The 27,283-nt window shown below is 40.7% G+C and overlaps 1 protein-coding gene across 2 annotated transcripts in view; it reads right to left on the bottom strand.

The window, feature by feature from the left end:
* The window catches only part of FGD4 (FYVE, RhoGEF and PH domain containing 4), an 82,166-nt gene that overhangs the window by 52,759 nt on the left and 2,124 nt on the right, over nt 1-27,283 (bottom strand). Inside the window, exons 2-3 of one of the 2 annotated variants that reach the window (XM_044679453.1) lie at nt 19,343-19,523; nt 13,096-13,603 (exon numbers count right to left, since the gene is read on the bottom strand). In XM_044679453.1, the coding sequence (XP_044535388.1) occupies nt 13,096-13,603; nt 19,343-19,431 (597 nt within the window). In that variant the 5' untranslated portion in view covers nt 19,432-19,523. Of the gene's footprint in view, nt 1-13,095; nt 13,604-19,342; nt 19,591-27,283 lie in introns of those variants that run through there. The other variant, XM_044679452.1, reaches the window with a different exon arrangement.

Raw genomic sequence — 27,283 nt, forward strand, 5'->3', positions numbered from 1 at the left:
TGATTGCCAGGTCCAATGGCCTTTTCTCAAACCTCATTCTTCTGGACCTGGGCCTTTGATATTGTTGATCATCCTCTTCTCCCCAATTTCCTCACAATTGTGTTTCCTCTTTCCCTAGTAACAATTTTTATCTGTTTCTTCTTATATTGTTATTGGAAAACCAACATATTTTTTCTATGAAGCTTGGCAGTCAAATTGTTTGGTGTAAGTTGGGAATTGTTACAAATGATCAATTTTTCATATTATCATTCTATGATATTCCTTTACAGGAATATAGGGTAGACCTTTTTCAATGTATGATTTCTTTTTTTAACCATTGAAGTCAACCACACAGGCAAGGTCTTTTTGGAAGCTGGACTGTATTTTCTGCAGAATAAATGTCCCATTTGAACTCTATCTAAAATGAAGGAATATATTTCTTCCTATGTTACGAAGGCACAGTAGAGAAAGACATCGAAGGTGCAATTTCCTTTTTCTGGATACATAAACAAGTCTGATAACTATAAGGCAAAGTAAAATACACAAAAGATATTCTTCTGGGGGTAAAGGAATGCTGCAGCTAATATTCCTATTTCATCTCTTAATTAAACTTCTTTGATAATCTCAACTTTGGTAGGTGGGCCTGTGTTCACCTGAAGCAGTTCGGTGGCTGGTGGTATGTCCGGAACAGTTGGTGGAGGCGGTCGGTTCAGGATTTCTTCGAAATGCTCTGCCCATCGGGCTCTCTGCTCTGCATCGCTTGTTATTGTCTTGCCAGTCTTGTCCTTCACTGGCTTGCTAGGGTTGTAATTCTTTCCCGATAGGATTCTTGTTATTTCGTGTAGCCTCTCCATGTTCCCCTGCCCAGCTGCTGTTTCTGCTTCTTCGGTCATATCGTGAATGAACCGTCTCTTGTCATATCTTGTGCTCTTCTTGACCTGACGGTTAATTTCCCAGTACTGTGTTCGAAGTTCTTCTTTCTCCTGTTGATCTTGGCACTGGCTCATCTTCTGTTTCAGATCCCTTCTCTGTTGTATTTTGGCCCAAGTCTCCTATGTTAACCATTCCTTGCGCTTTCTCTCTCTCTTTCTCAGGACTTCTGCGCAGGTGGTCTTCCAGGTCTGCTGGAGTTTGGTCCAGTGGTTTTCAACTGTCTCTCTCATGAGTCCTGTCAAGGCCGCGAACCTGTTCTTGATTTCGCGATTGAATGCTTCTTTTTCCTCTCTGGTCTTTAGATCTTGCACATTGAACTTATGCTGTAGTCTGCCTGAAAGGTCATTGAATGATTTCAACTTGGTTCTAAAAGTTGCCACCAGGAGTTGGTGGTCCGAGGCCACATGTGCACCACGTCTTGCTCCAACATCTAGAAGGCTTCTTCTCCACTTGCGGGAAACTGTGATGTGATCCATCTGATTTTCCGTCCTTCCATCAGGCGAAGTCCAGGTTGACTTATGAATTTTCTTGTGTGGGAATATAGTGCCCCCAATAACAAGATTGTTGAAGGCGCAGAAATCCATAAAGAGCTCTCCATTTTCGTTACAGGTGCCTACTCCATGCCTTCCCATGATGAACTCCTTTCCTGTGTTGTCTTCTCCTACCTTTGCATTCAAGTCTCCCATAACGATTTTCAGGTCTCTTCTTGGTGCGCCATCAAGTAGTGCCTGTAGGGAGCTGTAAAACTCTTCTTTTTCCTCTTCCTCTGCCGCATTGGTGGGTGCATAGCATTGGATGATGGTGATCTTCTTCCCCTTTGAGTTGAACCTTGCTGACATAAGCCTTGGCGAGATAGGTTCCCAACCGATCAGCGCCTTCTTGGCTTCAGGTGTCATGAGCAGCGCTACTCCCTGGGTGTGGGAATGGTCCGGGTCTTCATGGCCAGAGTAAATGATGGTTTCGCCTGATGTCAGTCTGGTCTGGCCGCTTCCATTCCATCTGGTCTCGCATAAACCGAGGACCCTGATGTCGTATCTTTTCATCTCATTTACTACCTGAGCGATTTTTCCGCTTTCGTATAATGTTCTTACGTTCCATGTCGTTATTCTGGTTTTTGCCTTGGTTGTCAGAAGATTTATCGGCGAGCTGGCTTCCCAGAGGCTTTCACCAGCACGCGTCATGGACTCTGTTGGAGAGCAATCCTCCAGACTAGGCGATCGTCGGTTTTGTTGGTTTGGTGAGGTTGCAGTTTCTATAGCAAATGTGATTTTTTACGGGGTGGGGTTGCTAGCCCCACGCCCAACCCTCCTCCTTTTTCAGCCGGGCTTGGGACCGTCCTTGGCGGAGGACCACGAAAAGACCATGAAAAATGGTAAGGCTGCAGGTCCAGACGGCATCCCCCCTGAGGCACTCAAGGCAGACCCAGAAATGTCAGCGGAGATGCTACAACCCCTCCTGCAGAAGATCTGGGAACAGGAACAAGTCCCGACAGACTGGAAACTAGGCTACCTGGTGAAGCTACCCAAGAAAGGTGACCCATCCCAATGCAGCAACTGGCGAGGAATCATGCTTCTATCCGCTCCCAGCAAAATCCTGACCAGAGTCATCCTAGAAAGACTGAAGGAGGCCTTGGACAAGAAGCTGAGAACAGAACAAGCAGGGTTTCGTCAGCACAGATCGTGCACCGACCACATCGTCACCCTAAGAATCATCATCGAACAGTCCATCGAGTGGCAGTCCCCCCTCTATATGACTTTCGTGGATTTCGAGAAGGCATTTGACAGCGTGGACAGGAGCATCATCTGGAGATTGATGCAGCATTATGGGATTCCCCCGAAGCTCATCAACATCATCCAGTGGTTATACGAAGACTCTACCTGCCGGGTCATCCACAATGGGAAACTGACGGCTCCCTTCACAGTGAGGACCGGAGTGAAGCAAGGCTGCATGCTTTCGCCCCTTATCTTCTTGATGGTCATAAATTGGATCATGAGAAGAACTAACAAGGACAACAATACGGGCATTCAATGGACTCGCACCAAGCAGCTCGAGGACCTTGACTTCGAGGATGACATCTGTCTGCTTTTTCACAAGCCAAACTTGCACGACTCTCTGAAGAAGCGGAGAAGACAGGTCTGAAGATCAACAAGAAGAAGACCAGGTGATCCCAGTCAACAGCAGACAGGACCTGCCTATCTAACTACAGGGAGAAAACATCAAGGAGATGGACCACTTCACCTATTTGGGTAGCATCGTCAGTAAGGACGGCGGAGCAGATGAGGACATCAGAAACCGAATCAACAAAGCCAGACAGGCATTTAACACCCTGCGATCTGTCTGGATCTCCAAAGCACTGTCCCTCGTCACTAAGCTCCGAATCTTCAACACCAACGTAAAGGCCGTCCTCCTATATGGATCAGAAAGCTGGAGAGTGACGAGCGCCAACACCAACAAACTCCAGGTCTTTGTTAACAGATGTCTACGCCACATCTTGAACATCAGATGGCCTGAAAAGATCTCCAGTGCTAGTCTCTGGGAAAGAACAATCCAGTATCCCATTAGTCAGGACATAAAGAAACGTAAGTGGAGATGGATAGGACATACACTACGAAAACCGGAAGACAACGTAGCCAGACAAGCATTGAGCTGGAACCCTTCAGGGAGGAGGAAAGTCGGAAAACCAAAACAGACCTGGCGAAGATCTGCCGAAAATGAAACAAAAACAGTCGGAATGACATGGGCCCAGCTGGGGGAAGTTGCCCAGAACAGAGTCCGCTGGCATGAGATGGTTGCGGCCCTATGCTCCTAAGGAGTCAACAGGAATAATAATAAATAATAATAATAAATTAAACTTCTAGGCTATCTTGAAAATATAATGCAAGGTCTTTCAGTACAAAAAAATTTCATGACATTATTGATTGCTACAAAATTGAGCTCGATGAATGTATACTTGTGGGACAGTTCTGTCTACCAATTTGTAAGCTGCCAGTCGTCCCTAGTACTGTTCTGAAACCTTATAGTAGGGTTCCTTTTATCTAGTCAGGAGAGAGTTCCATTAACTGGCTGGTAGAGAGCTTTGAGTGAACCAGTAGTTTTTTGTTTTTGTTTTTTTTTAAATCCTTTCCTTTTGTCTTAGAATCAATACTATGTGCTTGAACGCATGGGCTGGGGTGGACATGATTGAGGATGTGGACTCGAAACTACCACACCAATGCAACTACCAACAATTTGGAAATAGGTCCTGATCAAGGACACATGATAAAACCAGGGGAAATGTGTGTCAGCCATGGGTGGGGGGAGTGCGGGGGGTGAAGGGGAAAGTAGGAGCATGAATCATGTAACCATGTTAAAAATGAATATTAATAAATGTTTAAAATTAAAAAAAAAAAAAAGAATACTATGTACTGGCTCCAAGGCAGAAGTGTAGCAAGGCTAGTCAATAGGGGTTAAGTGACTTGCCCAGGATCACACAGCTAAGAAGTGTCTGAGGCCTCATTTGAACCAAAGACCTCCTGTCTCTAGGCCTGGCTCTAGCCACTGAGCCACTTTCTCCTTAGCAATTCAGTTTTAAAAATTCTAATGTCTTAAGTACTTATTGCACTTGCTTTAAATCTATAGATAAACAAAGGCATAAAAACCTTGAGACTAGTACTACCAGCACAAAGTGGCAACTATATGCTCCTGAAAAGTAATTTATGAGTAAAACTTCATTTTTTTAGGAAATGTATTAAGGATATAATAATAGTAATAATGAAAATAACTTCTATTTGTATAATGCTTTGCCTTTTCAAAGCACTTTTACACATATTATCACCCTATTTTAAATAGAGAAATAAGGTTTTCCCCTCTAAAAATGGACAATAATTTAAAATATTTACCCAGAGAATAGGTATGACACAAGAGATCATGGGACAATCCTCAAGTCAGGAGGGTCTTAGTTCAAATCCTATTTCTAAAACATAATCAACTTTCTAATCCAGGGGTTTAAGTAATCTGGGGAGGGAGGGAGAGGGCCATGAACTTAAAAATCAATGTCAAAATAATTAGTTTCCTTTGTAACCCTGTTTATTTTATTTAGAAATGGTATTCTTGAGCCCACAGGCTTCCCCGGTATGCCAAAAGAGTTCAAGTTATGTGACAGGAGGATAAAGTTTTCATATGGATTGATACATGAAAAAAGTCAGAAGTTTGGACAAATAAAGGCTACAGCATACTTCCTTTAAAAGCCACTGCTCCTCATCGGGAGTCAAGGAAATGACAGAGGCACGTACTGCCCCATTTTCCAAATCATTCATATTTCTAACAACATTAGAACCTGCCAGACAAATCCCAAGTTCCTAAATGAATAAAGTGAATGTTTCCGGTATCTCGGATGTCCAAAACACATTTCCTACCAACTACATTTCTCCCCAGAAACCAAAATAGCCCCTTCCTGTCCATCTTTATCTCAGTTGTCTCATTTCAGAAAGGGGAAACTTAAGACAGTTTTAGAATTCTGATCAAACCAACTTGGCCATTGTTCCTGGAAAGGGCACATCAATCCACTCTTCCCCTTCCTCCCATGTGGCTTCAGTGTCCCCAAACTTCCATTCCTCTACGTGTGTGTTGTCTCCTCTATTGAGTTCTGTGAGGAGTGGAACTATTTTTGCTTTTGTATTTGTATCCCTGATGTGATAATCCCAGTCGTAGTGCTGGGCACCTGTTAAGCACAAGGTAATAAATACTGATTCATACATGGCTCAGGCCATTTCCTCTCATTCTGCTGTAGTAAAGGGAACTCAGAAGACACTATCTTGAAGGAATAAGAGAAATCATAGTGGGTTTGGGAGCCAGAAGAAGGTGTAGTGCAAAGGTGCAAACAACCCTGCAAAAGGCTAATTGGAGAATTTCTGGCAGTTAAGAAGGGTTTAGAACCCTGACTAGAGGCAGTTGGTCCTGGAGGCTCAGCCAGAGCAGAAGAGTCAACTGAGCTCGGTCTTGGGGCTGAAACCTGGCCTTGATTCCCTGATTCTGTGCCTTTTCTCTTGAGATTTTGTAGCTTAGCTAATTCCTCTGTATCTCCCTGACCTTCCCTATTCCAATCACCATTTTTCCCCCTTCCTGATTTCCTGTGGGTTTTGGGAGTAGGGTGGATTTGGATGGTAGCAATCAAACTTTGAAGACTTAGTTTTCCCCATAGTCAAGGAGGGCTTACCCTTGATACAAATTATCTTCGGATTCATTGTGTGCAACTTCCCTAGCCTTAAAGGCAGCAAAACCTCCCAGGACTGAGTGAGGACAGGCCCTTTCTCAGTCTCACATTCCTGTGTCCCTCCCCCACCGGAAGCTTCTCCCTAGGCGGTTATTAGAGAAACCCTATATCCCTCTATCCTTTATAATCAACCCCTAAACTCAATAAACCCTGTTGTCATTTAATCAAACCTTTTCTTAAATCATTGATTGAATGATAAAAGAGGGTAAGGAGAGAGAGGAATAGTTTCTCTCTGGGTCCTGAGGGGAGTTGGAGGCATCCATCTTGGAGGAAGTGAGATCTCAGTACTTCCTCTGAAGAAGCCCGTCTATTTCACAGACTCTTCCTTTGTGAACCTGAGAAATTGACTAGAAAGCCCTCTAGTCAGTTTCAAACCATTTCTGGCTGGCCCAACCCTTGTCTGTAGAAAGGCCCTTCCTGCCTGGAGGGCTCAGTCTGTTTGCCTTCAGTGTCTCTGTCTCAAGCCTGTGTACCCAGTCTGTGTCTTCCTGCTGCAGCTGTCTGCCCAACTACCTCATCGTTTTCCCTTGCTTCTCATTACACTTCAAGTCTTATATTTCCCTAAACTCAGTCATTCCCTTACATCTCCTACCACCTCGATTTACTACTGTCCACTATTGCACCCTCCTTTCCTACCTACTGACTTAGGGACCCACAAACCCCATCCACTTGTTTTATCCACTTATTACAAAGGTCACCACAAAAGAGTACAACTGGAGTCGTCAAATCTCTGGAAATGTGCACCAAATATCTATATTCAAAATAAGATTGAACATTATTTTCCATGTCTATTGTTTCACAGTACAATGTCTTAACTATCTACTTATCATCATACAGATCACAGAATTCCATGGCACGAATCCTTTAAAAAAAAACCACAACTCATTCAGGACAGGAAAAGAAGGGCAGAGAGGAAAAATGATTTTACTTGCGGTTACACCACAACCACTGTGGAGGCTAAACTTTTGTATTTAATAAGAGACGGGCATAAAGTTGGAAAAGAAATAAGTAGTAAGGTAGCACCCACTAAATGAGATGGGAAAGGTACAGATATCATTCGAGTTTCACAGAAAAGAAGGGAAGACAGGAGGTTGTAAGAGAGGCAACTCAGACAGTTTTAGAACTATGATTAATCCAAATCAATTGTCCATACCATCTTCCTGAATAACTGCCCTAAGAAGAGAAGAGACCCTTCTAGGGTTACCAGGTTGATGAATAGCTGCCTCAGTATCCCTGAGCAAGGAATCGGTGACTACAGCTACTTTTCTCTTATTCCTCTGATGCCTAATGGACGATAGCTTTGGTGGGTCTACTGGATCATTATTTGAAAGCTAAATAGCTTCTCTGTCTTCAGAGCATCTAGCTCCTGTCTCAAGAGTATTTTTATAAGGATCTGATGAGGTAACATATATATAATAAAGCACGTTGCAAACCTTAAATGTGGGCTGTTATTATAGTCTAGAAAGAGAACATGCAATTTGGGATTACGAAGACTAATTCTTCTTTATTATGAATGCTAACTGCACTGATAATAAGGTGCTTACCCTGTTTCTTCTAACTTTTCTGTCTCCGAAGTCCAATAGGATGTGGGTTTTTGTTGTTGTTGTTGTTTTTTTTTCATTTCTCTAAAATAACTTTAATACTCTGATTAGACTGAGAAGCACTGAGGGATCTAGGAGCAATAACGGACCACAAAGCGCAGCAGGAGGTGTTAGAGAGGCTGCTGGTCTTGGAGCTAGGAGATCTGCTATAAATTTTGGTTTTGTCAACTGATCCCCAGTGGGATCTCAGTAATGTCCACTCCTTCTTAGAACATCTTCTTAGAACATCATTTTCTCATCTACAAAATGAAGTAAGCTGACTTATCCAAGGACTTCCATTGCAACCCACTATAGCTCTGTAATCCATGGCACTACATCCCTTACTGGATTCTATGAGGAGAGCACTTTGTAAGCTGTAGAGTACCCCAAAGCTCTTCCAAACGGGCCACCTTTGGAAAAGGCCTGATAATTTCATGAAGTCAAAGGTGGCTGCAGCTGCTGCAAAAGCCCAATGTTCTCTCAGTGAGGCTCCTGAGCCTCGTATCATGGAACTGATCTCACAGGAAACAAAATCCCATGGACAGAGGCTGTCGATAGGTTGTAGCATGTTACGAATGGGGTGTGTGTGTGTGTGTGTGTGTGTGTGTCGGGGGGATCACAAGGACATGCATAAGCAGAAGACGAGGGTTGATCATGAAATGAGGATGAGACAAAGATAACACTCAAGTCTTGTACGAAATCCAAGGATGGTCTCTGGGATGTTGGGTAGAATTTCTCATTTAAGAATTTCATCTATTTAATTAACATTAAAGAAAGACACAAACAGGAATTGATAAACTAGGATGTCCTGGTTTCCACTGAAGTATTGAAATACATAAATGTGAAGTATGTGGTATGTGAAGTCATGTACGTGTGTGTGTGTACGTCTATCTAATAAAATAGCTATTGCTGAATTTTGGAAGCCAGCAAAAGAAATCTCCTGAAAGGTGGGATTGGTGTGTAGCAGTTCTTTTTCTGCATGCTGCTTTAAGTGAATTTGCTTAGAAAGGAGTCAGATAATCCTTTCAATCAGGAGTTATGCTGCAGAAACTCATGTCTACCTTCCTACACATCCCAATGCCCCAAGAGGAGAAAAACATATTGGACTTCTCTTCTCTTCCACATTTGGTTTCTGTAATTACAAAATTAACTACTAATTCACTAATTTCTCACAAATAAATACCAAAAAGCATATACACACTAATGAAGATCTTACAAAAGCAAAAAATGACGAGGTAATCAAAAGCATCTTGATGGTGGTAAACTTGTTTATTGTAAAGCAACCATCACTATAAAACCAGATGATCCTAGGAATAACCCTTGAATGTGAAAGGAGTTTATGACCTTAATATTTTCTTTGAACACTTATTGGCAGAGCAAATGAAGGGACCCATTCGGCATCCCAGGGGCTTCGAGGTTCCCAGACTTCATTCAGTTTAGCATCCCTCTAAGCAGGAGACCAAGGGAAATTTGTTTCTAGATCAGAATGTAAAATTCACTTTGCTATGGCCTCTTCTTTAATGCTTTTTCCTTTTAACAAGGGTGACTCATTTTCACCCACACATTTCTTTATTTAAAACATTATCCATTTAGGTTTTCTTGCATAAATCAGGATAAAAGCTAATACCAGAGAACACCAATATCGAGAAGAAAAATGCAGGTTTGGTGTCCTGACTATTTTGACTTTTGTTTCTGCCTTTGCCAAGAATATAGCCTGTCTAGAGCCTTAGACTATGGTTAAAGATCTTAATATTCAGCTCTACACTCAGTTGGATTCACTCCATTACTCTGCTGTTCAGTCCCTTTGGATTTCTGGGCAAGTTTCGCTTAGGAAATCACCAAAACAAGTTTGCAAATCAGATCATGCACTAAGTCGATCCCTCAAAGAGCTCAAAGAAGGAGGAAAAGGACCCATATGTTAAAAACTACTTACAGAAGGTCTTTTGTGCTGGTAAAGAAGTGGAAATTAAGGGGGTACACTGGTCAATTGGGCTGGAGTGAACAAACAGACGAATACGATAGGAAATGTTACTGTGCTATAAAAATGATGAAGGACATGGCTGTGGAGAAAACTTATGTGAACTGATACAGAGTGAACATAATTCTATAAAATAATAGCAAAAGTGTAAAGAAAGAATTCTAATCGATTTAATGACCAACCATGATTCAAGGATTCACGACGAAAGATGCAACCAATATCTTGACAGAGAGGTAGATGGATTCCAAGGACACATCAAGACACATCATCCTGGACAAGGCAGAGGTGAGAATTCGTCTTACAGGATTGTGTGTATTGATTATCAGGGTCTTCTTTTTTCTTTTTCAATTTGCAGAGAGGGGAAGAAGGTGGCTTTTTATTTATTGAAAAATTTTTAAAAAAAGACGTGTGACATCAGAGCTACGTAATCTTGAAACCTTCTTCGTAATTTTCACTTACTCATTCCTAACTTTTATACAATGGAAGATTCTCTTTATTATTATTATTTTTTTTTATTTTAAACCCTTAACTTCTGTGTGTTGACTTATAGGTGGAAGAGTGGTAAGGGTGGGCAATGGGGGTCAAGTGACTTGCCCAGGGTCACACAGCTGGGAAGTGTCTGAGGCTGGATTTGAACCTAGGACCTCCTGTCTCTAGGCCTGGTTCTCAATCCACTGAGCTACCCAGCTGCCCCCGGAAGATTCTCTTTAAAGGGTAGGAGTCTGGACAGAATGGATTCTGCTCATGTTTTCATAATGTTCTTCAATAAACGATACCAGCCAAGCAACACTACAATGATTATATGGCACCATTCATGCAAAAAGAAAAAAAAAAGCAACTATTTTCCACAGACCAAATGAACAGTTTTCCAATATTTGGCACATGGTTTTTCCTAAAGCCAGTAGGTAGAACCATAAAGGACTTGAGTTAAAAAAAAAAAAAAAAAAAAGACAAAACCCAAAACTAAATGTAAAGTAAACCATATATACCAGTGATGGGCAAACTCTTTAAAGAGGGGCCAAAGGAAAGGAAATGCTCCTGTCAGTCTGTTTCTAAGGCAACTCTTTTGAAGTGTCATTATATCGTATCCTACTCATTGTATTCTTCAGATTAGGAAGAATGTCGGGGGCGACAGAACATTTCAGGGGACCCCATCTGGCCTGCAGGCCGTAGTTTGCCCATCACTGGGATATACCATTCTTCTGTGACTTCTTAGCTACCCTGGATTCTGTACACAACCAAGAGCATCATCTTAGTCATTTCCTGAGCTGCTCTTTAAGAGCTATAGCCAAGTGGGTAAACCGAATAGGCAGAGACACTGATTTCCTCTTTTAAGAAGTCATAGCATCATGCATCATGCAGGACTTGGAGTGAAGAAGACAAGTTCAAATGATATTTCTAATACTTAATAGCTATAAACATAGGGAAAGTCACTTATTCTTTGGTGCCCCACCTGAAAAACAGAGAGAAGCATGGTTTAGGAGATAGAGGTCTCAGAGTCCTGGGTTCCAGTTCCTCAAGGCTGTGTGGCATGGAGCAAGTCACTTAACCTCTCAGGGTCCCTGGCAATTCTCCAAGAGTAAATTACTGAGCAGGTGCTGAAATGAATTAGGAAAGGGAATTTCCTCAGTGGATGAGGAGGAATCCCAGGTCGGGTTTTTTAAAACAAGGTAGGGGGCGGGTAATAGCATTAGTACATCCTCATCGGGTAGGGGTAAAGATTAAATAAGAGAATGGGCGTCAGGCCCTCTGGAATTGTTACCCTGTTATACCAGGACTCACTTACTTTGTCCGGTTACCTATTACTTGCTGCTACGTGCCCCGACAGCACGGTACGGCTCTGCTGCTAAGGAGGAGGACGAGGCACATCTCTGCCTTTAAATCCAAATCATCGGGCAACTTAGGAAGCCCTCAAAGATCCTCTCAACCCCATCATTCTACTCTAGAATGAACAAAGGCAGGCGGTTTCTTTGGCTTCCTCAAGGCAAGCCAATGTGGTGCTATTTTGACACCTGGAGGATAGCTATTACACCAGAAAATGGCACAACTACAGAACCTTTTTTGATCACTTTGCAAAAGAGAAAATTCAAAAGCTTTAGTGTTGAACTCAAAGCCCTGCATGAGCCAGCCCAAAGCTACATTTTGCACCACCTGAAGTGCTACAGTCAAAAGTTAGTAGACACATAAGTAGGAACAGGGTTCAAATTTTTTGTCTCTTCGAATTATGACCCAAGTGACGTTGAGCGAGTGTCGCTGTTTTTCTAACTCAAAATAGCAAGAGCCTTTAAAAAGGAAACAGTGTCATGGAGTAGAAGAGCACTCGAGTTGAAATAAGAAATATTTGGGTTCCAATCCCGGCTCTGTTACCTCAGGCAAGGTATTATTATTAGTAATAATAAACTACGAATATTCCTTACACATTTAACTAAGGTACGTACACTGGATTCCTAGACATAATACTGTTAATTGCACGCTTGGAACAGACTATATTCTAGTGTAAACACTTAAGTGCACTGGGGAACCAAAAAATTCGTGTGGTTCGCTTTATTGTGATGGTCAGGAACGGAACCCAGAGCATCCCCGAGGACTGCCTATGCCGAAATCCTTTTATGCCCTAGTAGACTGACTTCATGAATAAGTATATGCAAAAGTCTTATGGCTAACCTTGTGGCAATTCTTCCTGAACTTAGCCAGCCTGCTCCTCAAGTGGTGGAAGCATAATTCATTATGAGTCCATGTGCAAAAGCCTTTTCTGTTTGGTCAGACCGATTACAACTTGTGTTCCTCCAGCCCAGCCCCCAGGAGCTCATATGAATTATTTTGATGCTAAAAAGGGGTATTAAAATAGGACATGAGTCTGATGTTATGACAAAAATGTGAGACTTCTGTTTGGCCATCCAGGTACCTTAAATGTTTCCATAATCAGATTTTGGGGATAACAATTTTGCAAGCGATATTTGATTTTTTCATGAATGCCATCTCCCCCATTCAACTATAACTTCTTTGAAGGGAGAAACCACATAAATGCCAAGTGCTTCCCCCATCCCATTCCACAGACACTATCTATCAAGCCAACATTTAAGCCTTACAAACATGTTTTCTCCTTGCCTTCAGACAGAACAATTTATCTCAATGTTCTGGCTCTTGGAATCAAACCAGATACTACCAGAATCAACTTCTCCATAATCCCCCTTTAGGGGGATCGGAGCAGTGTACATATATGTGAGCTACCCACTGACTGTCTAACGTTAAGCAACGTTCTTTGGTGATTATGAGGATAACAATTCCAGAGGATACACTGAAATAAAACTTTAGAGAAGAACCATGGAATCATTCTTTAGTAGGCTATTCCCCATGTCTAGGATGCGAATTACCTTGGTTTCTATGCATGGATCCTGCTTCTCAAGTTCAAGTGGACTTTCTTCATCTCTTTCTTCTTCTGGAGCAGATTTCATTTCCACGTGTTCCTTCTCCAACAAAAGTAAGGGGTTCTGACTAGAAGTCCTGCAACAACTCCTTATAGCACTTCCTTCGCAGATATTTGTCGTGGGGAAGGAGGAATCGGAAGCTGTTCTGTCCTTTTCTCCATTCGCTAAGCTATTCTGAAGGGATGGTTCCAAAGTCTGATTAGAAGTATCAGGGCTAACAGTGGGAAATTTATTGTCTTCACATTCCATCTCTTTTTGTGCTCCAATCACACCATTGGCCGTGTGTTTCTGGACATCCTGAGTTTGGTCTGTATTGATTTCCTGCTTCTGTAGTGGATGCTGAGATAGGAGTTTTGGCTGAAGGGCTGTTGCCAATCCATGTCTTCCTTGAGCTTTAGAAACGGTTTGACTAACAGAAGGTTCCTTCTTCATGTCAGAAGAATTGGATGATGAGCTAAAAAGAGAAGACAAGGGAAACATGAAAACTTAGGAATGGAAAAATAGACAAAAATATGTTTGTTTTAGTTAGAAATGGATATTCAGGTAACCTTACTTCACAAGGACCTTCATTGTTCTTTTTAATCTCAGAAACATTAAGCAGAGAACATCTGTTGAAAGTATCAAGGCCTTACACCACACTTAAATAAACACATAAACTTTCCAATCAATATTCATTTTCTAACTATGAACTCTGAACCATTTCTGGGGAGTTGCAAATTCTTGTTCTAGTTAGTGAAATCTTCTAATGAAATGAAGTGAAACCTTTAAATGAGAAAAAAATGTACAAGATTTAATTACTTAATTAGATAAGATAATGATTCTTCACTTCTAGACTTTATTGAACAGAGCATCTTTCCCCAACTTTCAGATATTATATCCCAGAAGTTTCTGTTTTGGGTTGAAACTCAGAATCCATTCTCTCATCTGAAACCTTATATATGATGGTTAGGTTCCCAGATTAGCCCACAAAACCTATTTAACCTATAATATCCTTGCATGTAATATTCTACTGAGAACTATAAGGATTTTTAACAGCAGCCATGTTGGATCCAGCTTGACTGCCAGTTACCTGAATGGAATGAACCAGAGATGGCATAAGCCTGGCGTGAGCCAAGGGGGCAGTTGGAAAAGACTATATAAGGGCAAATCTGAACCAACTCTTGGTCTCAGTCCTGAGATACATTTGGGCAAGGAGGGAGGTGGTCGGTTTAGGTCTAGACTAGGGCAACGCATATCCTGATATTAGTCTCAACCTTTCTCAACCTCAGTTCACTGATATCTTCCATCAAGAAGATTTGTTCAACCAATCAAACCAACATCTGTTGGACAAATCTTTCAGTCAAAAAGTCAGGCCATCTGGCCTGACCAGGCTGTTAAATCATCCAAAGGCTCTTCAACATCAATTAAGTTATCTGGGAGATTTTTACAACTAGCCATCAACCAAGACTTATTTTAGAAACCATATTCCCACTTTCCAGCATCAATCTCATTTCCCATCACCTATTTTACCAATATTAAACCCATTTGCAAAGAAGCCATTAGCTAACCTGTCTGTGTTTGTCAAGACTCCAAAGAGGTGGTGGTTAAGAAGTCATCCTGGCTGTTAGGGAAATTACTTGAAGACTATGAAATCTCAAGCTATCTTCTGAGTTAATCTGCAGCCAGAATCAGTTACTTAGGCTGATTAGCTTTGTTCATCTAACAACACAAATCTGTTAGCTTGGTAATTAGAAGAAATACTTCGTATCTTCAATAGTTACACAGGGCTTTAGGGAGAACAGGTCAGCTGTGTTCACCAATGAGCTGATTCTTCACTTCCTAGCTGCAATACCAACCAGCAGTCAGAAAGCTGTCTATTATTGGAATAAGCAGATTCAGCACCTTTCTTTTACTGTGCACAACTGCTTTGGGGATCATTATTTACACTTGTGACCCATTAGGATCAATACCCCAAGAAATCATCTTGGCAGGCTTAAATATCCTCCTTAACAGTTTCCTGTAAATATTATCATAACAGCATTATCCTAACAGAACTTACCAATATAATTCAACATTTATTAAGTGCCCATAATCCAGGAATCATGTTGTAACACACATAAAAATCTATCTCTGGGAAGATGCATTTACAATTCCTATGATAGTATGAATATCAACTCTGACTATGCCAATAAAGTATTTTCCACACTGGGCAGTAAAAAAAGGTCCGAAATCCAAAACACCAGTGGTGACTCTAGTAACCTGGCATGGAGCTCTAGAAGAGACAGGATTAGGTCTAAAGGAAACCAAGAGATGTAAAATTGGTATGGTGGCCCGAGAAGTGTTGGGACTGGAGAGAGTAGCTAGGGGTGTGAAAACAAAGGGATAAAGAGAGTAAGAATGGAGCCAAGGATTTGGTGATATCAGTAAGACAAGATTTGCCCTGTCACTGCTTAGGATTAATTTTAAAAACGGGGGGGGGAAGGGGGGGAAATGAACCGTGGCTAAAGGGTGACAGTGGGGATGGTGCTAAGCAACTGTTATGTTTGTAGCAACAGAAAAAGGGAACTGTGCTATAAATTAGGGTGTGCTTGAATAAAGGTGATTATTCAAATAGAGACTTTCTTTCCCCAACTTCAATAAATAGAAAATAAAGAAAGCCTTTTGCAGATAGACATTGGCTTCGTACATGCATGTAACTCTAACCAAAGTGTGCCAGTACAAATATCAAAGGGAACAGGCCAGTCTGGCCATGGTTCTCCATCAATTCTCTTTTTCATATCTGAAGGAACTTATCCTAGAAGGCTTTGGGTTTATTTCAAAATTACATTTAGGGGACACTAGTACACTGCTGGTGGATCTGTGAACTTATCCAACCATTTTGGAGACCAATTTAGAATTATGCCCAGAGTTATACCCTTTGATCCAGCAATATCACTGCTGGGTCTGTTTCCCAAGGTGGGATCAGGGAAAGAGGAAAAGAAGCTATATGTCCAAAAATATTTATAACAATTAATAAAATTAATTTGGGGTGGCAAAGAACTGGAAATTGAGGGGATGTCCACCAAATGGGGAAAGTATAAATGAGTTGTGGTGTATGATTGTGATAGAATACTATTGTGCCATAAGATATAAGGAATAGGTTAATTAAAAAGAAAAACATGGGAAGACCTACATGAACTTATGAAAAGTTAGATGAGTAAAACCAAGAGATCATTATATACAGCTACATAATTAATATTTGAAGAATAACTTGTGAATGTCTACCCCCTGAGAAAGAACTAATAGAAACATGAAAGACAAGGTTTGTATATACATGAAAAAAAAAGCAAAATGAAATCAAAAATCCCTATATTCACAATTGTCTTAGAAGACCAGAGGTTATTCTTTTGGCTTATGACTTTTATGCAGTTTCTAGAAAAGTCAAATCAAACTAAGACTTGACCACAAAAAGTTGGTATGGTGGCAGAAAGGACTAAGATATAAACTCAGAAGAAGATAACAATGTGAAAACAGCTCCAAGCAAAACCTCAAAGAAAAAGGCTCATTGGACCAAAGTCCAACAAGAAATCTTGGCAGAATTAAAGAAAAGAATGGTAGAGAAAAAAATTAGAGGAAAAAATGAGTGTGATCCAAGAAAATTATGAAAGGAGAATTAACAGGTAGGTAAGAGTGTCAGAAAAAATACTGAATGACACCTAAAAAATGAAGCTGGCCTAAAAGAGGCAAAACCCCTCCCCCCCCCCCCCGAATTAGCCAAATGGAAAAGTACAAAGGTTCATTGAAGAAAATTATTCCTTAAAAGTTAAAACTGGGCTAATGGAAGCTGATGACACATCGAAACATTGTGAAATGACAAAACAAAATCAAAAGAATAAAAAAATAGAAATGTGAAATTTTTCATTTAAAAAAAAATGACCTAGAGAAAAGATCAAGAACAAATCATTTAAGAATTTGGACTGCTTGAAAGTCATGAACAGAAAAAGAGCCTAGACACTATATTTCAAGAAATTATAAAGGAAAATTAGCCCATAAAATAAATAGAAAGTAGTTAAAAGAGATGAATAGAATTTTAGAAGAGTTAGCTAGGATGGACCTCTGGAGAAAACTGAATAGGAATAGAAAAGAATATACCCCTTTACTCAGCTGTATATGACACCTTCACAAAAACTGACCATGATTTAGGGCATAAATACCTCACAACCAAATGCAAAAAAAACCAGAAAAAACAATTAAATGTATCCTTTGCAGACTACAATGCAATAAAAATTACATTCAGTAAAGTGATTATAGGGAATAGATTAAATATAACTTGAGAAATTGATCTAATCATAAAAATGAGTGAGCAAAAAACCCCACAACAAATCATAGAAATAATCAGTAATTTCATCAGAGATAATGACAGTGAGACAACATACCAAAATTTGTGGAATGCAGCGAAAGCAGTACTATACTTAGAAGAAAATTTATATCCTTAAATCAATAATATAGAGAAAGATAAATGAATTGGACATGTAACTAAAAAGACTACAAAAAGAACAAATTAAAAATTCTCAATTAAAGACTGAACCAGAAATTCTGAAAATCAAAGGAGGGATTAATAAAATTTAAAGTAAAAAACCCAGCAAGAAAAGTTAGAAAAAGAAATTCCATTTAAATAATTGCAGATCGTATAAAATACTTGGGGAGTCTACTTGTCAAGAGAAAACCAAGAACTATATAAAAATATAATTTAAAAATATATTAAGAATTATTTTATACAGCTAGGGGGAAAGAGGGAGAAAATACATCTGGAAGAAGAAAAGGTCAAGAATATCAAGTCAATTAAAAAAAGGTGAAGAAAGGTAGTCTACTAGTACCAGATTTTAAACTTTATTACAAAGCAGTAATCATCAAAACAATCTGGTAATAGCTTAGAAAGAGTGGCAGATCCGTGGAATAAATTATAAACACAACATACACAGTAGTGAATGACTACAGTGTTTTGTAACTCAAAGATTTAAATTGTGGGGGGAGGGGGAGGCAGGAGCTCATTATTTGATAAAAATTGCTGGAAAGCTACTTGGTAAAAACTAGGCATATGATAAACCCAAAGATTCCAGTTATCGGTGTAGGAATTCCTTTTTGGACAAAATTTCTAGGAAAACTGGAAATCAATCCAGTAAAAACTAGGTTGCTACTTATCAATAAGAAGTCAGTCAATAAACATTTATTAAGAACCTACTCTGTGCCAGGCTCTTTGCTAAGCTATGAAAATATAAAGAAAGATAAGAGAGTTCTTGCCCTTGAGGAGTTTATAATCTAAAAGACAAGGAGGGACCATCATCTCAGATGAAGATAAATTCCAAATGGGAATGTGATGGTGAAATAAAATGTGATATCACAAACAAATCAGAAGAGCAAAGATTTCCCTGTTAGATCACATGAATGGGAGAAGATTTCAGGGACAAAAATGGGGAAGGGAGGATAACAGAAGGTAAAATGAGGAATTTTTCTTACTTAAGTTTGAAAAGTTGTTGTGGGAACAAACCCAGTGGAGTGAAAACAAGAAGAGAAGCAGGTAAGTGGGCCAGAAGCTTATGACACCATTCACGAGTTGGACAGCCACTTACTTGAACGTTTCCTTCAGCCAAGTAGATGAAGGGGCTGCTACGGGCCAAAAGATTATGAGGAAATGGGTAGCTCCAGTTTATTTACTATTTCATAAAGCCATGTGGTTGAGATATCACAATTTTAGTAACAACGAGAGATGTTACAATTTTGGCCCTCTGTTTATCAGTCTTCATTAGAACACATACCTTGATTTTCTTAGAACTGGAGAAACTGAATAAGGTGACGAGTCAACTCGTGGGCTGAGGAAATGGAGACTTGGGGCAACCCGCGAGCTACCTCAGTTAGTCAGGAAGGGAGACCTTAGTAAGTAAGTAACACAATTATGTTCACCCGATACTTTCAGTCCTAAGTGCTTCAAAGAAACCAGATCCATCGATCCACATGTGGATAAGGCAAAGGCTTGGTAAGGGACACCAGACCAAAAAATCCTGCTGTGGCGCACTACAGATTAGGCCAACAACACGAACATTAGGATAAGACTCCTTCTACAGGCCTACAGGACCTAATAGCACAGTAATTTTATTTGTAAATACGTGCCCAGAACACATTCTTAGATAACATTTCTTCTTACCTTCTTTTTTTTTCCCAAATAAAATTTCCTTACCTGCCTCCTTCAAAGCGGCTGATGAGATCCGATACTTTGCTGGGCTTTTCTTTTGAGATAAAAGCAGGGGCAGGCTTAACTTCCTCCATCCCTGGTTTTATACTGGGTAAAGTTTTAAGCTTGGGGGTCTGGAATTGATTGGATGAAGGTGAATTCTGCAGATGTAATGGTTTTGGAGGCACTGGAGAAAAAAAGAATAGCACTCTTTCAATGATTTGTTCTTTACTGGGCATAACAGTGAATCTGAGGCCAAAGAGTGAGAACGGTTAGCTTTTTAAAACAGTGTTTGCTTTATCATTTGTGTGGGAGCTCGACAGTTGGACTTTAAAGTTTAACTTCTACTCTCTGTTAGTGGAAATTTCCATTAATATTTTTAAGTGACTTTGTAGATTTTAATTCATTCAAAACATAGTGTTGTTCGGTCATTTTCCAGCAGGGCCCTACTCCTTGGGACTCCATTTGAGGCGTTGTTGGCAAGGATACTGGAATGATCTGCCATTTCCTTCTCCAGTTCATTTTACAAATAAGGAATTGAGGCAAACAGAGTCAAGGGACTTGCCCTGGATTACTCAATAACTGAGGCCAGGGTTGTATTCAGGTCCTCCTGACTCCAGGGCCAACACTCTATCCACTGGGCTACCGAACCAGCTGCCCTCAAAATATAGTGCTACAGAATTACATTTCATTCTTAGGGATCTTTACTATAATTAGAGTTTCCATCACGGTTGCCCACAGCCATTCCACCAGGAACCTTTTCTAAACACAGGAGTTAATAAGCAGGATTTGGATTGGTTTGTATATTGGGAATGTGGGGTCCCGGGCAGTTCCATCTTTTGTAGAATTGGCATAATAATGCCTGTACTGCTTATCTCCTTCAATTCAATTAAACAAATACTTAAGTGTCTACTATATGTATATAATTCTAAGATAAAGCTGGGCACACACACCCAGGGCATTAGGAATATCCCTGAGAAGTCAGGGTGATTCAAAAAATGCTTTTGGCTCAAACTCTCACTGGCGTCCTTTCCCTTCCTTCCCTGAGATGATCTGGAAAAAAAGGGAAATGTAATATGGCATGCTTTCTTTTGAATGAAGTTGAGGTGGCTCTTGCTAGTCACTATTTCTTGTTCTGGATATTCATCAGCCATCCCTTTAAGGAGCCATTTCAGAATTTCCCCAGGAATTAAATTCAAGTTCCTCCAGGGCTTCACAAAAGAATTTCCTGCCCTAAGAACTTATTAATGCAACAACCGGTTGAGCTCCTCTTACATAGAACCAATGTGGCTTCCAATTAAAACACTTATTTAAAAAAAAGGCATGAATAGACAGTTTTTCAAAGGATGGAATCCAAGTTATTAGCAGTCATAAGAAAAATTTCCAAATCATTAATAATTAAAGAAATGACAAATTAATGTCACTTTGAGGTTTCATCTTATAGCCAATCATATTGGCAGATGAAGAAAGTAAATGACAACTCTTAAAGGGACTCCAGAAAAACAGGCATGTTAATGCATTGTTGGTGGATCTTGTGAGTTGATCTAGCCATACTGGAAAATACATTTGGAATTATGGCTAAAAAAAGTCACTAGACTGCACATACCCTTTGACCTGTCACTTGAGTAGTGGCTGAACAAAGCAACAAATATGAATATAATAGAATTTAGAATATTATATTTCTAAACAAATAGAATTTATTTATATCATAAGAAATGATGAAATGAGTGGTTTAAAAGAAAGGGAATGGAGGCAGCTGGGTAGCTCAGTGGATGGAGAGCCAGGCCTAGAGACGCCTAGGTTCAAATCCGGCCTCAGACACTTCCCAGCTGTGTGACCCTGGTCAAGTCACTTGACCACCATTGTCTACCCTTACCACTCTTCTGCCTTGGAGCCAAGACAGAAGGTAAGGGTTTAAAAAAGAAAAGAAAGGGAAGATGTATACAGAGAAGTCATTCTTACTCAACATAAAGCCAAGTGAGCAGAATCAAAAGAAAATTTATACAATATAAACAACACTGTAAAAGCAAACAACTTTAAAAGATTTATGAACTCTGATTAACACAATGCCTAATCACAACTCCAGAGGACTGATTATGTATGAGAATTGTCAGCTACCTCTTGGCAGAGAGGTAAAGGATTCAAGAGACAGAATAAGACAATACATTTTTGGACATAACCAATTTGGAATGTTTTGTTTGACTATGTTTTGATATTTCTTGATGTCTCATGAAGTCATTAGCTCCTAGTTAGTCAATTCTAATTTCCTAGGAATTATTTTCTTGAGTAAGGTTTTGTACCTCTTTTTTCAAGATATAATTTATTTTCTTCCCACTTTTGATAGCCATTTTAATTTAACTATTTAAATTTAAATTTAATTCTATCATCATGCAAAACACACTTCCATATTGGTCATTGCTATAAGAGCACACTCATACATAACAAAATCCCTCAAATAAACCCATAAATATATTGATGTGAAAGATGATTCCATCCATTCTTTCTCTGGAGGTGGACAGTGTTCTTCTCCATCATGAGCCTTTCAGGATTGTCTCAGATCATTGCATAGCTGAGAGTGGTCAAGTTTTCACAGATGATCATCATACAATATTGCTGTTATCGTGTACAATGTTCTCCTGGTTCTGCTTATTTTGCTCTGGATCAGTTCATGTAGGTTTTCCCAGCTCTTTTTGAAATCATTCTGTACATCATTTCTTACAATACAATAATATGCCATCATCATCACATACAACAATTTGTTCGGTCATTCCCCAATTGATGGGCATTCCTTCACTTTCCAATTCTTTTCCATTACAAAAAAAGAGCTATAGATATTTTTGTATAAGTAGATCCTTTCCCCTTTTTTAAATCAACTCTTTGGGATACAGATCCAGTAGTGGTATTACCAGTGTTAATTACTGCATTATATTTTTCTTGCATAGCCAGAAAGAGAAGAGCTATCTTGGCCACTCTTATTTTTTTTTTAATCTTCTTAAAAGTTTTTTTTTTTTAAACTCTTGTGTGATCTTGCCCAGAAATTCTGTTTAAAAGCATTTTGCTTTATGTCTTTACAGAAGTCCAGGAGTTCTCTTCTTTTGGGATTCTGTCCTGAGTTTTCCTGTTGCCATAATAACTCGATATAGTAGGATTCTTTCTTTTGTTCGTTCATTCTTCTAGATTACTTCTGGAGTTTGGCCTTTATGTTAGGGCAGGGTTCAACATGCTTCTGGAGGAAATATCTTGGCTAAGTTTCTGTCTTCTTGAGTTCTTCTGCTTCTTTACTAGGGCATTAAGAGTGTGGCGAGTATCTCAGGAGCCGCTCAGAGTGGGAACCTGCAAGCTCTTAGTGCTTAGAGTGATGTGATCTGGGGTGAAGTCAGCAAATTCCTAACCCAGGTTTGGATCTAAGCAAGACCTCTGTTGACTTGTCCCTTTTGGGAAGTTTTAGTAGCCTATTGTTGGACTCGGACACAAGCTAGGAGACTCTTCTGGTTCAGAATGACTGAACTGTAGGCTCCCCTTTGGACTGGATTTCCTGCCCTGTTTATTCTAATGTAGGGTTCATTCTAGGCTAGGGCCTAAAATTGAGTCTCTTCTCTGCTCCTAGGATCAGAGTTACCCTAAGCTACTGTTTGCTTCTGAACTTACAGCTCACTCATCACACAGCTAAGGCCCCAGACTAGTCCCTTCTGCCATGCCATGGTGTAGGTCCCTTCATTAGTCCATCCTGGATCTGTGATCTGGAATTGGTTAATGAAAGGCAAAAAGGTTAGGTGATGGCTAGCACCCATTCCTGTACAGAGCACCAGTTCAGGGACCCTCAGAGACCCTTTCTTGCCTTAATGCTTCTTATCCTGATACACAGTCTGTCCCTCTTTTAGTTCCTGGGCATGGGACTATTACTGGCCAGACCCCATCACCAACATCCACGGATCTGTCAGTCTCCCTATTCTGATCTGGACTGGAAAAATGACTCACTGTGACTTATTTTGCCATCAGGATTATGTTTTGGTGAATTTCCCAGATCTTTGTGGGGGAGGGGTGTTTTTTGTTTTTCTTTTATCTGTTGGGGAGGGGGCGAGCGTGAAGGAAGGAAAAGAGGTGTTGATGAATTATGTTATTAGTAATAATTCATATGAATAAGATGGGGAGTTTTCCTATATCGAACTTTTAATACTGAGACAACAGTATGCCATTATGGTGACCCCAAAATAAATGAACACAGTCACGTGTTTTGTTGGTTCAGTCATGTCCGAGTCTTCATGGACCCTGTGGAACATACCATCCTTGGCGTTTTCTTGGCAAGGATACTGGAGCGATTGGCCATTTCCTTCTCCAGTGCATTAAGGTTAAATAACTGGAATAGTCAAAGGTTACAATACCATACAGCCCAGAACAGGGGCAAGGCAGCCGCTCTAATCCATCTCAGACCAAAACCCGCTTCTACAACATCCTCAAAAGGGCTCAAAGTAAAGATCTCGAGGTGTACATCCTGAGGCAGACTACATCTCCCAGGACTCCCTTTGTGGGAGGGGTCCGAGGAAGACATATAAAGAAGAGGAGGCGCAGGTTTGGGTGCCTTTTCCCCGGAGAGCCTGTTCCCTACATAGCTGTCGGCGATCTACCTCCTAGCTTCCCCAGACCTTTTCTTTCCTAACCTAAATAAACCCAGTTAAATATCTCTAAAGTGTAGCCTAAATCTTGTTGAGCTCCGAAGGGCTCGGGTTAATTTCCCCACCGGGGCTGCGGGCTACCCTGTTTACCAACCTTCCTTCCCTTCCTGTTCCCATCCTTTCTCCCATCATCATCCTCCATTCCCCCTTCTCAAAAACACACTATTCTCCTTTCATGTAGCTCTAATTTTAGGAAGATTTTTCTTATATCAAGCAGAAATCTCCTCTTTACAATACCCAACAATACATCCCAGCCGTCCTCCTTCCTCCTAAACACTGTACTATGGTCAAATAGAATAAATATGATTCTTCTGTTACTGAAAGAGTCACGTAAGGCAGCTACGTGGCACGGTGGGTAGTGCAGAGCCTGGAGGCAGGAATTTCAGATACTTACTAGCTATCTGGCCCTGGCAAATAACCTATCCTCTGTCTGCCTCAGTTTCTTGCATTGTAAATGAAGATAATATGGCACCTATCTCACAGTGACGTGAGGCTCAAATGAAATAATACTTGTAAAGCACTTAGTACAGTGCCGGCCACATAGCAGGCACTATATAAATGCTGCTTCTCTCCCCATTGCTACCCCTTTCCCTGAGAACCTTCGGAATATCTAAAGACAGTCATTATTATTATTATGCCTCCCATTAGTCTCTTCTTCCAAGTAAATGCCTCCATTTCCTTTAACTTGTGTGGGATGTTCTCTAGTCCTCCCACCTTCTGTTAATGTACTTCAGGTTGTTTGTCTCTTCAAAGATGGTACCCAGAAGGAAGCCCAGAAACAAATGAAAACACTAGATGTGATCTGAGTATGGTGGGACATAATATACTATGATAATAAAAAAGAAAAAATGTAATAATGCACGACTGCCTTCCTAGAATAAGAAGTTATATTTTCTATTATATATTAAGATTCGCAAAGTGCTTTCTTTACATAAACTAACTCATTTAATCCTCATAAAAATCCTTGGAGGCAAGTGCCATTATTATCCTCATTTTACAGATAAAGCAACCAAGGCCGAGAACAGATCTGAAGTCAGATCTCCTCGACTCCAGGCCCCACATCCAGTGTCACCTAGTTTCTTCTACTAGGGAGCCTCCTAGTACAACTCTACATGAACAAGAATCTCGTTTACAATATGGCTAAAAAATGTTTAGGTAGGATTTGTTTCAAGACCTCCATTCCGGGGGAACCAACGACCTCTGCAGGTACCTCACTACCTCCCCTCTCTTCTGTTTCACTCTGAAAGAGCCATCATTAAATGAAACTTTTCCAGTCTGCTGAGCCTAAATCTGCTTTTCTGCAGCTTTTGCTAAAGGCACCTCATTTTTCCAGGGCCTGGCAGAATAAATATAAGCGCTCTGTCACAGGAGTCGCGGGAGATGCGAGAGTCTCTCTCAAGTTTCCTCAGGTATAAAATAGGGATTTTAAGGCCACTAAATAAAGGATGCCTATAAACGGTGTTTAAAGCTTATGCCATGACCAACATGCTAGGCATTTTTTATTATTAGGAATGTATTTTCCTCTGGCCGACTGGTAGACTCTGTTACTGCTTTCCACTTCAGGGTTCTTGATCATTTCAAACAGAAGTAAAAAGAAACTCAGGGACTTTTGCTCAATCATAATCTAAGTAAAAAGACTGCCGTGCGAGCAGCTCCTCTTTCACAAAATCTGGGGGAGGTGCTGTAAGCACTGTGAGTCCCCTTTGACTGGGCCTTCACGCAGTGCACTTTCTTCATCAGGCTGCCTGTTGGCGTCTTATGCAAGAAATGAGACGCGAGGGTTATCCGCGAGTTCTAATTAGGATGGCCCATCGTAAAGGAAAACGAGAATGCCATGTGAATTTTTATACTTTTAATGAACTCCAAAGTAAACTGTAATGTGTAGAACGCCTTCAAAGTCAAATGCACTTTCTGCGGGGTGCGACACATATACGTGCATACATAAAAAGTGTCGGACCCCAATAATTTACTCTTTCCAAAGATAGGAAGATTCCTTCAGTTCTGGACAAATGACATTACGACAAACGACAGCACATGCACTTTAGTAGCAAGACACAGCTCTGAAAGGTGAGGTCTGAGGTAGATCAAAGGCTGAAAAAGACAAAGGAACAATCGGCTTTAAGAATTTGGGGTCGTTTCTAACATGACAGGAAATCAGCCCATCAGTATGACACACATAATATAAAAATGTCGAGCGAGAGGAAAGTCTTTAGACGGGAGTTTTCTTACACTGACTACTAAGACTGGTGTGAAATGAAGCATCTTTTCTAAACGCCTCGCAGAGCTCTTTTGGAAACTAGAGCTATCAGTACGGAGTATTGAACAAAAACGGTTTCAATCTCAAATCCAAATCCAAGTGTGAACGATCTAATTCCTAATGCAACACTTTCCTATCCTAACTTTGGATGAGTCTTTATGTCCACACATGTACATCCTCCGCAACTTTGGGGCGAGCTTCATAGCAGTGGAGTCCCCGGCTCGAGCGCCACCTGCTCCAGGAGGTCTTTCCAAAAAATCACATTAAATGCCTTCAGGTGCCTTTTGCAAGTTAGGGAACAGCAGACAGAGAGCTGGCTGGAGGAGGAATAAGGAAGATCTTGGTAGAAATCTAGTCTCTAACCCTTTGGCTCTGGGGGAATCCTTGATCCACTCCCAGACGCCAATCCTCCAAGACCACCAGCTGACAGAGAAAGTGCTGCTCTGCCTGGTAAAGGAAATGTCCAATCACAGGTTCGAGCCAGCCAGTCACCACACAAGACTTTATCAGTGTCTGCTCCGTACTGGACACTGTGCCACACTAGAGGGCTTACAATCGAATGGGAGGTACCCCATGTAAACGTGCCCAGCAAAGCTAGCTCTGGGGAAGATGGACTGGAAGTAATTAAGAGTTTCACTGGGTTGAAGAGTGCGTGCCTGGGGTCAGGTTCTGAATGACAAACAGCATTTGCACCGTCTTGTGGACAAAGGACAACCTCTTTGGGAGGAGGGAGAGAGGGGAGAGACAGACAGAGAGACAGACAGGAGCAAGCGTGTGACATGATCAGCCCTAAACCACTTCTGTGACCGCCTGGAGAAGAGATTAGAGCGGGCCAGACCCAAGGTAGGCATATCTGCACACAAGCTGGTGCAAGAATCAAGGCACGAGGCAAGGAAAACCTCTCCTAAGTATATCCAGTCTTTATTTGGAGGCCCAATTCCTTCCTTCCTTCCTTCCTTCCTTCCTTCCTTCCTTCCTTCCTTCCTTCCTTCCTTCCCTCCCTCCTTCCTTCCTTCC

Source organism: Gracilinanus agilis, chromosome 5 (assembly GCF_016433145.1).
Source record: "Gracilinanus agilis isolate LMUSP501 chromosome 5, AgileGrace, whole genome shotgun sequence".
Lineage (NCBI taxonomy): Eukaryota > Metazoa > Chordata > Mammalia > Didelphimorphia > Didelphidae > Gracilinanus > Gracilinanus agilis.